This window comes from Podarcis gaigeae (assembly GCF_964106915.1).
Source record: "Podarcis gaigeae genome assembly, chromosome: 2".
Classification (NCBI taxonomy): domain Eukaryota; kingdom Metazoa; phylum Chordata; class Lepidosauria; order Squamata; family Lacertidae; genus Podarcis; species Podarcis gaigeae.
This window is the reverse complement of record NC_139679.1, coordinates 74,320,908-74,335,115: the sequence shown is the minus strand read 5'-3', so window position 1 is coordinate 74,335,115 and position 14,208 is coordinate 74,320,908. Positions and strand designations below refer to the sequence as shown.

Genomic DNA, 14,208 nt, shown 5'->3' with positions numbered 1-14,208 from the left:
TCAATCCCTTGACTTATTAAGTGCATATACTGTAGTATAACGTATGCAAAATCAAATTCATATTCATGAGCAAAAGGCATTATCTTTAGTGGTTTATGTATTCAGAAATTGGAGCACCAGAAGAACTGTAATTAGAGAGAACACATTGCTGTATGGTTCCAACACCAAAGGAAATCTTAATATAATGCAGGGGGAGAGGGAGAGTCCAGTCCAAAATTGATTCCCCTTTTGTTACTGTTTCTTGTGACTAAATTAATATTTAATTATCACTGAGAATAAAGTATAACCAAGATTCAACTTTTCTGGTCTTCCAATAACGACTTTTGTTATTATGAGTTTTCATGCCCATGCCACCATTAGACACTCTTTGTACCATGAGATGATGTCCAGTAACCTATAACAGCTGAACCGTTATCTTCTCTCTAATCACTGGTTCTCACAATCAAGCTGATTCATGCAGACAGTTTAGTGCCCTTTATGTTAAATTTCCAGTGCTGTGAAAACCACCTGGTAGTTTGCAAACATTGAACTGTGCGGTGTATTTGAGTTCTAAGTGCAGGGAAATGGATTGGGTGGGGGACAACAGTCACTGGGTACATCCATGATGAAAGGTTGTGCAGGATACGGGGATAACTACTTACAGAATTAAACGACGGCCTTGAAGTACCACCACATTTTTGTGGGGTACATGTCCCTGCTCCGCTCACCTGTCCTCCAGGCTGAGGGGCCTATGGGGCAGTTAGGGTCAAAGGGCAACACAGTGGCAAGTGGGAAACAAAAAAGTAAACTTTTGAAGTATTTAAACAGGTCAAGTTTCATGAATATATAACCTCCTCATGTATCAATGTGTAACTGGTGAAAAAGGCAGAGTTGGCAGAGACCAGCGCCATCAAGGATTGTCCTTTCTTAATGGCTTCAAAGCATAAAATAATAAATATACAGCAATTAGACTCGTCTTGGTCATGTTAATGAGCATGTGATTCAAGGACATGGCTAAAGTGGGAGTTACCAAAGATCCTCAAGAAGTGTTTTCTCACAGAGTTCCATCATCATTTTCACTTACAGCCCACCCTTCGCCAAATGGTCCCAGGGCAGCTTACAGAAATACACAGTTAAAATAAGTACAATTAAAATAATAAAAACTACAAAGACAGCCAATATCAGAGTAATAAAACAGTGGCACAGATTCGTAGTGCAGGAGGAGGGAAAACATATAGTTTCAAACAAAGGTCTGGGAAAAGGGGTGTGTCTTGACCAACTGCTGAAAAATGTACAATGATGGTGCAATATGCACCTCTGAGAAGAAGTCATTTCACAACCTAGGGACCACCATGCCATTGTTTCATTGCTCAGATGTTTCAATTGTGAGCACTATTGCCGTGACAACCATCACAGCTTGGTGATATTTCTAGAGAGAAATATTTGCTGAAGACAAAACATTAATATTACCTATTTCACTAGTATTATGTCTCAACATGTGGTAAAAAGTGGACAGTTGATATAAGACTGTAGAATATATATATATATATATATATATATATATATATACCATTCCTTTTTTTTTTTTTTACTTCAACCTTCCAGAGGTTTAGCATTTAAGAACATATATGTGTATTGCTATACTTGTTCAATGTACTGGTATAGCCAGTGATTAATTTGGTTATACTTTTCGTAGCCACAATATTTTAAACCCAATAGAAAAATAGGCATATCTTAATGCTATGGGGTTGTTGTTTTTTTAATGGTTGTTAAATTGTTAAAGTAACTATGCGATTAATCTCAAAAAAGTGATGAAATGACAGATTATTCCGCAAGGCAGCTGTTTTGTATAGTTATTTCTGTTGTATTAGTATTTTTACAAATGCTGGTTGTTAACTAGCAAAACTGCTGCAGCTGCAAACAACACCTTCCCATTGTTGAAATAACCCCTCTCCTAAGGAATGAATGATATATGTACACTAGGCTACACCTGCTATAGTATGCAGATACTTGTTACAATAGGTTTACTACACATGTAGTGCCTCGGATCATAACAATTTAGCAGTACACCATAAGAAGCTGAACTACGTAATGTGCTGCTAGTTTAAAGCAAGGATAGAATAATCTGATGCTCAGTAATAATATGTAACAAATATTATAGACAAACGATGTTTAGAAAGAGGATGGTTTTATGGGTTTATAATTATCATACAATGTACAACTTTCCAATAGCAGTTACTATAACGAAAAGCTTCAGTCTGAACTACTCCTGCTTTTGTCATTATCAATTACACTCCCTTCATGCCAATTCTGAAACTTTCTTACAAGCAAGGCATTAAATCAAACACCAAAGGGAATTAAAATGCCTGCTCACCCCTACATACTTTAATGCAAGGTAGCAGCTCTCCATCTCTGAACTGGTGCAGATCTACTTCATAAAAGGGTTCCAGTACAATTTGCAAGTAAGGCTATTACCTGAGCAAAGCTTGCAACAACTGCACCCACAAGCACAAACTATTTGCCTGTTTCACACAGAGAGTTAACAGAAGCACTGAAGATTTCCAACCTGTGTAAAGATGAGAGTCTCTGAGCTCCTGCTGTCCAGACTAAGCACAAATCTGATTGACTGGAAAAGCTCTTGGATGCTGGCTCTGAACTGTTCCTCCTCCATTCCACAAGTTGCTCTGGAGTAAAGGATCCGAGACTGCACAATAAACTTGAAAAGATATTCCAAGGCCTTAAGGAGTAGGAAGGGAATCAGTACAACAAGAGAAAAAGAAAAGGAGCTTAGAAAGAGCCAGAGAGGGAAAAATTGATATATTATTAATAATTCTTCATTTTCAAAAATTGGATATGTATCTGATTAGTTAAAACCTCTAAAGAAAGAAGTTACTTTAAAAAGTTAGTTTTCACTGCCCACCAAAAACAAAGCAGCAAAAATAAAACAAAAACCCAAAAACTATATCAAACACCCATAAGAACACTCTAAAAGGCCTGCGAAATTAAAATATTTTATACCAACACCAAATAATTCAGGTTCAGTGCCAGGCAAACCTTCTGAGACAGAGGGCAAGGGGGGATGTTCCAAAGTTTGGCCACAACAGGGGAGAAAGCCCTTTAACAGGTTAACCACAACCTCACCACAGATGACAAGGAGCCCCAAAGAGCAGCCTCTGATTAAAATCTTAGTAACAAATCAAGATTTATATAGGAAAATGCAGTCCCTTGGATAGCCTAGTTTCAAGTCATATAGGCTTCAAAAGCAGGAGTGGCTAACCTTCTTCAGCCTGGTTGCAGTAATGGTGGCCAACGTGCAGGCTCTCACATGCATATACCATGCACCTATAAAGGCATTAATCAGTGATGGGCATAGGAGAAAATTCTCCATTGCAGCCCAAGCCTGAGAAGCCCACATAGTCCTTGCTGTGGTATGTGTGATGTTTTCCCCACCAGCTTTTTCTAGAGGTGAACCCTTCCTTTCTTCCCCATGCAACTGAGAATGATCTCTCCACCAACTTGCATCAGAGGAAAGAAGAGACTCTCCCCCTCCCCCTTCTCATTGCTGCAATTGTCTACTGAATCTATAGTATTGTTAGGCTTGTATATATATATATCCTTTCTAGTAGCATGTAGGTTTTTGATCAATATGTATCTTAAAAATGAACTGCCTTCAAAATTAACCAAAATTGACCATTTTGACATATATATATATTGCCAGTCATTTCATCAACACCAGTATGATTAACTCAAGTAGCCATTTCAACAAAACCTACATTTAATGAGCAAGCAGTGCACATTTAGAATACATACAATTAATATTTATTTCTCTCAAAAGTCTTTCGAGACAGATTTTCAGTCATTCTTTCTTCATAGGGATTTTATTGTTGTTCAAAATATGTACAATCAATTATGTACATTCTCAAACTCAAGGAGATAGGTTTAAGATTATAATTTGAACAGGATAAAAAGATTCATTTCTTCCCTAGATAATCAGTAACAAAAACCTTTTCAAGACAGAGCTCTCTGCACAACAGAAAACTTCAATGTAAGAGTTATTTTAAACAGACGGCATTTCTATAGAAAACATACCCGCATTGCCTCCTGAATATGGTCCTGTCGTACAAGTTCTGCTGATCGGTCCATGTACCACTTCAAACACCGAATAAGTTCTCTGAGTAAAAACACAAAATACTGATACATTTCCAACCCCAGCCATGCTCACATCTAAAGATGTTTTTAAATATCCTTTGCTAGTAATAAATTAAGTTAGGTTTTATATCATAGTTCGGTCTATTGAGATTTTTAGCACATATAATTAAGTGGGATATAGGAATATATTCTTGGTGACCCAAAATAATTACTCTTCCATATTTAACAATGATGGAGACAGACAAAAAGAGATTGGGCATGGAGATTACAGCAGATACTAGTCACAAAACTATTTTGCTTTAAAATGAAACAAAAACACTGCTTTAGATTTCTCCAGAGTTTTTGTAATCTTGAGAGAAATCTACTGGCCTCGGTTTATCTTTTTTTCTGAAAAATGAGCTTGACTGTCTGTAAATAGTGCTCTTCCAGAGTAAAACTAAGTGATTATAAGGATGGTTAACTGATGGAAAAATCTTTTGGTCCACAAAGAAGCTGCAAGATGTTTTAGCTAAAGCATAAAAACAGAGTCTAATTAAGAAAAGGTCCTGTTTGACCCCACCCAATTTCCTTCAACTCTTATGGCATGTTCCCTCTCAGAAAACTGAGAGGGAAGGGAGAACATCCCCATTTAGGACTGTCGTCCAATTTTTTTAATTGAAAAGGATTATTTTGTTTCTTGTTTTATGCCACAAACTTTTATTCAGTAAGATTGCTTCGTACTACTGGATGTTCTACTAAACAATAAATTAGAACTGTTGCTATCCATCTCATCTGAAAGTGACACTCTAATGTACAATGGTGGTAAAATAGAACCTACTTGTAGGCCAGCGCTCCTGCAAAGTGCTTTTGGATGTAAGTGTCCATTACAGGTCGAAAATGAAAATATTTGCTATCACGCAGGAGGTTGATGATGAACACCTGCAGAAGAGAGAGACAAAACCACACCTAAGGACACAGATCAACAAAGCTTACAAAGGTCATCAAAATAATGGATAAAGGGAAGTCAAAACTGTTCATCCCTCAGAGGTGTGCTATGCTTACAAGAGACTGAAAGACCAGCAGTCCATATTTTTCAGTGTTGTCATCCAAAATCACAAATAATGTGTCCAAGATATCCTGCAAGAACTGGAAAGGCACAAACATTCAAATCACTTCTCCTGGTAAACAATTCTACCGAAACACACCATTTATAATGTGTAAGAAAGAGAGATTCAAGACTGCTCCTAGTTCTCCAGAGTAAAATTACTGAGACACAGTGTGGGTTGCCAACCAAGTCATAGAGTAGGCACACTGAAATTGATGAGTATCACCTAGGTGGTGACTATTACCTTGTAAAGCATTATTTCACTTTCATTATATTTATATTCCTACGTAAATACAAATCCAAGATCATCAGTAAATTGTAATGGTTCTCGCAGAGGTCCGCTTGCACAATGAAAATCCCCCCTCCTCTCTTCCTCTCTACAGCTTCTTGCACACCCTCAAACCATAGCTAAGTGTGGGGAGACCCTCTGGAGCACATTTAGGAGTGGGCAGGGGCTGCATCAGGGAAGAGAGGAATTATAAGCCCTGTTACACAGTGTTGGATTCAAACCTAAGAGTATGGCAAAATGTCAATCATTATCCATTTCTAGATGTTGCCAGAAAAGAGAGGAGGAGGAGATGCAGCTCTGTAGCAACATCACATTCTCCCTACCCCCTGGTTGCAAAACTGATTCCATGAACCAACCATATGTTGCTAACTCAGCACTTCTTGGGTTTGTGCTTAAGGTAATCACATCTTGATTTCACCTACTGATCGAAGACAGAGCAAGTAAAGCAGAGGCTTTCTTCCTCAAAGATTTGTATTAATTGTCACAATAGCTGCACATTAAAATAACAACTTGGAGGGGACACAGCACCTTAACAATTTCTTCACCACTGACATGCCTCAGTCTTCCTAAGATATCCATTACACGATCTGGATAAGCCTTCCATTTCAAGAGAGCAAGTAGATCCACTGTAAATAATTGAAAGAATAAATATAGTAACACAAAATATATCATACTAAACATACTAATTACAATGGAAAATTGGCACAAGTAGAATTACCAGATATGTGTGAACAACTGACAATGGTTAAAGATTATTTTCAGAGAGACAAATTTGTAAATTGGCAAGATTTAGTGCTCGAATCCTATACATGCTTACTTGGGAGAAAATTACATTCAAATTCAGCACAGTAAGACATGCTTAGTGAACAGGCTTAGGATTTGATTGCATAAATGCATAAGTATAGCAATCATATCACCACAAAACAACACATCTTGGACAATTAAGTAATTTTATTCTTCATCTTTTAAAATGTTTTTCACTATGCCAAACAAAAATATCAGGAAGTTAGTTATGACGAGCTATATATGCTAAAAAAAAAAAAAAAACCATGCAAAATGTTTCTTCCAAGTCCTAGCATTGTAGAGTTGGAAGGGACACTGAGGTTTTAGTTATTTGATCAAAAATCAAGATAGTTTTCTTTAGCTTTAGTTATTTGATCAAAAATCAAGAGGTGGTGGAAGGGAGGCTGCTGAAGCTGGAGCATGCTTTTAGTTTCCAAAATGGGAATGCTGGCTACAGCAGAGAGCTCGTTTAATGAATTCCTTTGGCTTTTCCTCAGTGTATTGTCTTAATTAAAAAACAAAAACAAAACAATGATTGCCAAGTTTAAAAATCAATTGAGAAGGGATTTTACTCAGCAGAATCTTTTCTCTTTTATCCAGGTCTCCTGAAACCTCTTTCTGATCTCAACGCTTTGCCCAAAATGCATGCTTTTCCTCACCTGTGATTTCAAAAACTACCCCCATACCCCTTTCTATGTGAATATATAGCAAATATTGTAATTATTTATTTATTAAAGTTGCATATCGCCATTCATCCGTAGATCTCAGGGTGGCTCACAACACAAAAAGTACAAGATTAAAAACAGAAAATATGTAATAAAAACAAAAGTAAGCCAACAACCCTCCCTCAATGGACCATGCATTGCATTATTTCAATGCAGTATACAAAGCACCCCCTCTTATCTTTTTTGCATCCCATGATTTCTTGAAATGAAAACTGCTGTACCATTCTGGGTGAGTTTGGTAGAAGAGAGCTGAGTAGAGATTGCAAATGACTCTTTGGTGCTGCGCTGGAAAATCAGGCTTGAAGGAATGTTGGGACAGCCATTATAGTCCTCTTTGCAGCATGGAAGACCCAGGTAGAGAGCATGGTTATTGAATGTGCTGTTTTCATCACACTGCAGACATAAAAAAAGGACATCCGCTTTAGCTTTAAAATTATATATGCTTTACTCCATGTATTGCTGTGCCACTAAACAGAATAAGGAGGACTTTATATGGATTCTAGGCATGCAGACATTCTGTATTCGGAATATGTATGCTACTCATTCAAACAGGACACACTTCGGAAAACAGCTTTCTATCAGTTCAGATAGACCAAACTTCCTCAGTTTAGTGCCCTCTAGATATTTTTAACAACTCCTATAATCTCTGATCATTTGGCATGCAGGCTGGGATTGATGGGAGTTGGAGACTACTACAAAAGTTTTGTAATAATTAAAAAGCTACATGCACCTTCCATTTCAATTAACTTCCTTTTAAATAGCTAGGTTATACCTGGTAAAAATAAAACACCTCTGTTAGGAGTATATATAAAGTATAAAATAATACATCCCTGTGCTAAACATGATTACTACAGCAGAATAGATTTTATTAGCAGCTTGCTTCTCAAGGCTTATAAACATAACCTCTATTTATATCCACATATTAATTTTCAGTCGAGCTGATGGCTTGTGCTGTTTATAAGCCTCTGTAAAGCCTTATTCCAGTGGTTTCAAATCTGTGGGCTGCAGACCCCAAGGGGCTCCCGAATTATCCCAAGGCGTCTGCTAAGCATGACTGGCGGCAGCAGTAAGGGCCCTGATTGCAGACTCAGGAGCTCAGAAGGACCCATTCCTGTTGCACCCGGTGTCTCCACTCATTAGCCACCCTCCTCAAGGACAGGAAGGCATGCAGTCTTTAGAGGGTAGTGGGGGGACTCATTTATTCACCCTGTTACAGTGGTACCTCAGGTTAAGTACTTAATTCGTTCCGGAGGTCCGTACTTAACCTGAAACTGTTCTTAACCTGAAGCACCACTTTAGCTAATGGGGCCTCCTGCTGCCGCCGCACCGCCAAAGCACGATTTCTGTTCTCATCCTGAAGCAAAGTTCTTAACCTGAAGCACTATTTCTGGGTTAGCGGAGTCTGTAACCTGAAGCGTATGTAACCCGAGGTACCACTGTACAATGTTGTCCCGGGATGGTCTTAGTGTTGTGCAAGAGAGGGAACATTTTCTATGATAATTTTGCATAATTAATAACTTTAACTTTTTATTTAAAAAACTATACCCACACGAAATTAAATAAAATTAATTAAAGCTGTGGACCTTTCATGAACTGAGGTGTCCCATCCTCCTGGCAAAATTCAAACCTGTAATCATGCATGACATCTATCCTAACCCCAAATATAAAGCAGGATACAAGTCTAAAAACATAAGGAAGAGGAGGAGGAAGAGGAAGAAGGAGGAGGAAGAGGAGGAGGAAGAGAGGCGGGGAGGGTATTCTAAAGAAAGAGTGAGAAAGTTAAGTTGCTTGTGAAGGTCTATCTGCTCGCAGTATCTCACAATTTGTAATGTATTGTAACAGACGAATTAAAATCTGTACAAACACTTATTTTAGCAGATCTGGACCATTATAGATTTACTCTACAACAGTGAACAGTGAAATGACTTGATGGTAGACCTATAATATATGAAGAGTGAGGAACTATCGTACCTTATAAACATAAAGCTCATGAATATCATCAGAAAGGGTGGTGCCATCATCTCTCATTAGTGGTGTAAATGCAAAGCCAAAAAGCTTCTTTTCACCTTTATCTTTTGCTGCAACAAGAAACAAAATGTTTACATGAATTCTAGTAACTACCAAATTAGCATTTTAGCCTGTCCCTGTAACTTATAATAGATAGAGAAAAGGTTTTCCATGATGCCTATTTTGCATTTTCATAATTCTGATTGTGCTTTCTACAGTCACAAAATATTCTATATCATGAATCAGACACAACAGCTACAGACCTATGTCTTCAAATGCAGGTTATAAAGTTGGGGGAAGAGCAAGTTCAATAGAGATATGGAGTAGGGGTGCTGAACCCTTTCCTGCATTCTCTTCCCTTCTTGCCAGGCCATTTTTTCCTAGTCAGGCTTATGGCAACCCCTTCCCACTGTTGCAACACTGCACCTCTATATATATCTACTCAGAAGTAAGTCCCCTTAGGGAAGAAACAAAACACAACCCCTGGCTTAACATTATGTCTTAACCAGGAAATGCAGCTTGTTTAGCTCAGACAAATCACAACAAGGAAGCCAACAGCAGATCATGGTTTCCTTGGAGCAAAACAAAGCACAACCCCAACTTCTGACATGGGAACTAGGCTAGTGACTACTACACTGATTTTTTGTGACTATGCCTTTCAGCTTTAGGAGAATATGTAAAAATCAATATCCCTATCACAAAGGAAGAGTGGAAGCCATGTATTTTGCTAAAAGAAACAAAGCTCCAAGTACTGCACAAAGAAAGACCATTTACTTTGGAATGGACTTCGAAAAAGATGCTCCTAGACAAACTCAGAAAGGGAACTAAAACAGAATATATATGTTTCTCCAGAGCCCAAATTCCATTTTTTGCTTAATCTGTAATAACTAATTTGCTAACACATCTTCCAGCCCTCAACACTTGATGAGGGGTTTATCTATTAGCCAGTTCAGGATCTGACATTGCTACAAATTATCCCAAATAACTGCCTTGTTAGAGGTTGTTGCAGTTGTTTTTACTGCAGCTATCAATGACTGAAATGGTAATGAGAACATGCCCTAACCACCATATGTTTTCAAGTTATTACATTCTCCTAATCCTTTGCAAAATCAGCACAGAAATAATCTACAGAAGAAAATTAGGTAACTTCCAGACAGAGAACCATTTTGCACTCACTGGAACAGTGCCTGAACTCAAAACGGAGGTGAGAACCACGGAACCTGTCTATGGGAATGGGAAGTTTGATGACTTCTCCCCACCGAGGGCTGTTGCTGTGATAGAGGACAAAGGAATGATATAGACTCCTACTTGGCTCTCCCGAGCCTAAACTGATGCAGTCCTGGGGGGAAATGAAAAAGAATACAGAATAAGAATAAAAGAATATCACATTACAAAAGATACACAATAACACCAAGGAAGTATCATGTTAAGGATGCAGAAGCACAGTATACTGTAATCAGTCCAATTCATATCCAGCTGCTAAACAATGTGACGGACAGATGCAAAACTTTGAAATACAGAACTCTAGAAACTCAGGAAGGGAGGAGCCTAGATTTTTAAGGAGGAGGAGAAAATCTGAGGAGCAAATAGGGAGGGAGTGCTAATGATGTTTCTCATATAGTAAGTGCTTTTTCTTATTAAATAAGTCATTTCAGATTTTGAGAGATACAGAGTTCAGGTATGATTCTGAACTCAAAGGAATTTTTTGCCTCTTTAATCACTAGCCATTCAAGCTTCTGTAAGTGAAAAGAGGGAATCCTTAGAATAGTCTGTCCTATTTTTTCTAATTAGCAGAAAGAAGAAAGTTTCAGGTGAATAATTATCACCTAAAAAAACAACCAGCAACTAACTCCCTACTCTGAATTACTACAAAGCACCAGGACTTTGTCAATGATGTTTTAACTTAATAGCAAACAAAACAAAACAAAACAAAAACTCCACTCAGTTTAAAAGGCCATAGATTGTTTACTTAGCCAAAGACCTGGGAGAAGAGGAATGTTTTTGCCTGGTGCCTAAAGATACATAACAAAGGTGCTAAACGAGCATCTCTGGGGAGCGTGTTCCACAGGTGGGCAGTCACTAGCATGGGGAGAGGTGGTCCTTGAGGTATAAGCCGTTTAAGGCTTTATAGGTCAAAAACAGCACTTTGAATTGGGCCTGGAAACTAATCAGCAGCCAGTGCAGTTCGGCCAGGACTGATGTTAATATGCTCCAATGAGCAGCCTGGCCACTGAATTCTGCGCCAAATGAAGTTTCCGCACTGTCTTCAGAGGCAGCCCCACATATAACGTGTTGCAGTAATCTAACTAAGAGGTTGTCAGAGCATAAATGACAGAAATTGGGCTGTCCCTGTCCAAATAGTGGTACAGCTGGGCTACCAGTTGAAGTTGATGGAACTCACTCTGCCCCACTGAGGCCAACTGAGCCTCAAGCGACAGCAATGGGTCCAGAAGGACCCCCAAGCCACGTATCTACTGCTTCAGAGTCAGTGTAACTCCATCAAGGGCAAGCGACTTCCCATCTTCCAACCCACTAACAGTGCCTTGGTCTTATCTGGACTGAGCTCCAGTTTATTGGCACTCATCCATGACCAAGGCAAGACAATGTTCCAGCACATTCACTGCCACATCTGCAGATGAAAAGGAGAAGTAGAGCTGTGTGTCATCAGCATATTGCTGAGAGTGTACTCAAAAACTCCAGATGACCCCATTCAGTGGTTTCATGTAGATGTTAAACAGCATGAGGGATAAAAGTGAATGCAGAGGAACCCCACACTGAAGACACTCCAGAAATATATGGTGTTTGATGGTATCTAAAGCTGCTGAGAAGTCAAGGAGAATTAACAGGGACACATTTCTCCTGTCTCTCTCCCAACAGAGGTCATCATACAGGGTAACCCAAGCAGTTTCTGTTCCAAATCTGGGGCTAAAACCCAACTGAAATGGATCTAGAAAAATCAGTTTCCTGCATGAGCACCTGGATCTGGCCCACAACCACCTATTCATAAACCCAGCCCAAGAAGGGGAGATTGGCAACTGGCCAGTAATTACTTAGATGTTCCAAATCCAGGGAAAATTAAAATTACACTATATCACATCTACCATAAAACTAAATGAAATAAGAAGAGTAAAACCAACTCATTAATCAAACTAACACAGTGGATGATATTGGATGAGTTACCATTCCCCAGCCATGTGAAAATAAAATGGCAGCAAATTATGTATTCTGCTCTGAGATCCTTGAGGAAGGAAGTGGGAAAGGTAAAAATAAAATAAATAGGTCCTCTCAGTGTTAGTGCAGGACTGAAAACAAATGGGATTGACTGAGCAGCAATGAAAGGCCCTTTCATCAGAACCCATCTGTAGGCAGATATTTTTCCTGATTGAGTTTTTTTTATTTGCTTTCAGTTTTTCCAAATTTTAAAAATCTGAAAGTAAATGACAGAACTAAAGTAATGCTACATTTAATAGAAATTATATCTATTTACCTTTAGAATCTCTCCATCTGCATAAAGAACATACATAGTCACTTCAATGTTCTTCTGAACACTTTTCCCACCTCTTTCAAAGTCTCCTTTCTCTAAAGTCAGGTACAAGTCATTGCGTATATCACCTACACAAGAAGAAATTAATATTTTTTTAGAAAATGAAATAGAGAACGTGACAATTCTGTGAAAGCCAGTGATGTTTTATTCACAATTCGGATGGGAATCCAACTCATTCCAAGTATAAAATAAATAGTTAATGAAAAGTGAACATTTTAACACCAGTGCATTAAAGTAGATGGCTGTTAGTAATGCTTTATGAAGTCTGAGAATTCAGTAAATCACTTAGGAGACAAAGGTGAGGGAGAGGAAGTAATTTTTTCGTATTGCTTTGCTAAATTCTCTGGTTAACAAATAAATTATCAAAAACACTCCTGAGCATGAGCAGCAACGGCTGAATAGCCACCTACAGGAAACATCCAGCCCCTGCTATGATTTCTCTTGCCTGTGGGCTGCAAGCAGCTGGGCTGCTCAGCAATATTCATCAAACAATTCTACTGCAAAAGCAATGCCAAATTTCTGATATGATTGGCGCTTCTCCTAACATAAGATGGCTCACAAGGCCTTTGCATCATTGGCAGGAGGGTCCTTCAGCCAGGAGGGCTGGATTTCCCCTGGAGCAGGCACATAGTAAATGGGGGCAGTAGTGACATCAAGAGATATCTAGCCCCCGAACAGTTTGGCAACAAATAACAAATAATATAGTTATCCATTTAGTTATTTCAAATGTCAGTATTTGAGCACTACTTTACCAAGAGGAAAACTTCTCGCATCATATACGTGTCTATAATATAAATTTCAACTCAACTGAAATGAATGAAAAATCTCACAAGTTTCCTCCTGGATTCCTGCCTAGCTTGCAGACCTTGTATGGGCTGCAACAGTGGGAATGCTTACCCACTTTTCAAGCTGTTCAAAGGGATTCCTGTATCTAAGAAAAGCAGTAGCTAAGTGCAGAATGTAGCAGAATTTCAGCCCTTTGTTGATTTAAATATGACTGAAAAGTGTTTCAGCATGAAATAATAAGATCCCCCCCCATCCTACATGGAAGACTCTTTCTACTACAATGCTAGGAATAATGCATGAATTTAAACATGAAACACTATTTGCTTTCAGACAGAGAAATGATCTATCTCATTTCTAACACAACTGCAGTTTCCTCCCTTGTAGTAGTAACCTAGTAATGAAATCTATTCCTATTTTTCTTCCCCAAATTATTATTCCTGCATTGCAGGGGGTTGAACTAGATGATCCTACAATTCTATGATTCTATATGCATGAAGATTAGCTAAAATACTCTTCATTAGCAATAATTACAAAGATTTATATTTTATTAGCACGTTATCGGCCATTTCTGAATCATGTTCTTGCTCCATTACTCTGGCTCCCACTTTGTAGTGTTATAAGATCAATTTAACCTAGATCATAGGCAGCCTGTACATGAAATATAGAATAGCTTTTACTGCATTAGACCACAGCAGCAGATGTGTGGAACAGAAGGCTGAAGTTCCAGTCATGGGAAGAGACAGGAGCTGTCTGAGCCATAACCAGAAGCCAGATGAACTACATATTCCGAAATGTTGCCTACACGAGACACAGTCTTTACACATGTGGTATGTGGCATTGACTACTATAAAATGGAAAATGA

General features: G+C 38.5%; 1 protein-coding gene across 13 annotated transcripts in view; it reads right to left on the bottom strand.

Annotated features, from left to right (window-relative positions):
* DOCK3 (dedicator of cytokinesis 3) overlaps window positions 1–14,208 on the bottom strand; it is a 139,981-nt gene that overhangs the window by 57,405 nt on the left and 68,368 nt on the right. For all 13 annotated transcript variants that reach the window (XM_083726440.1, XM_083726449.1, XM_083726445.1 and 10 more), the window contains exons 15-23: window positions 12,504–12,628; window positions 10,193–10,355; window positions 8,981–9,087; window positions 7,231–7,402; window positions 6,030–6,127; window positions 5,170–5,253; window positions 4,946–5,046; window positions 4,069–4,150; window positions 2,546–2,716 (exon numbers count right to left, since the gene is read on the bottom strand). In XM_083726440.1, the coding sequence (XP_083582566.1) occupies window positions 2,546–2,716; window positions 4,069–4,150; window positions 4,946–5,046; window positions 5,170–5,253; window positions 6,030–6,127; window positions 7,231–7,402; window positions 8,981–9,087; window positions 10,193–10,355; window positions 12,504–12,628 (1,103 nt within the window). The remainder of the gene's footprint in view (window positions 1–2,545; window positions 2,717–4,068; window positions 4,151–4,945; window positions 5,047–5,169; window positions 5,254–6,029; window positions 6,128–7,230; window positions 7,403–8,980; window positions 9,088–10,192; window positions 10,356–12,503; window positions 12,629–14,208) is intronic.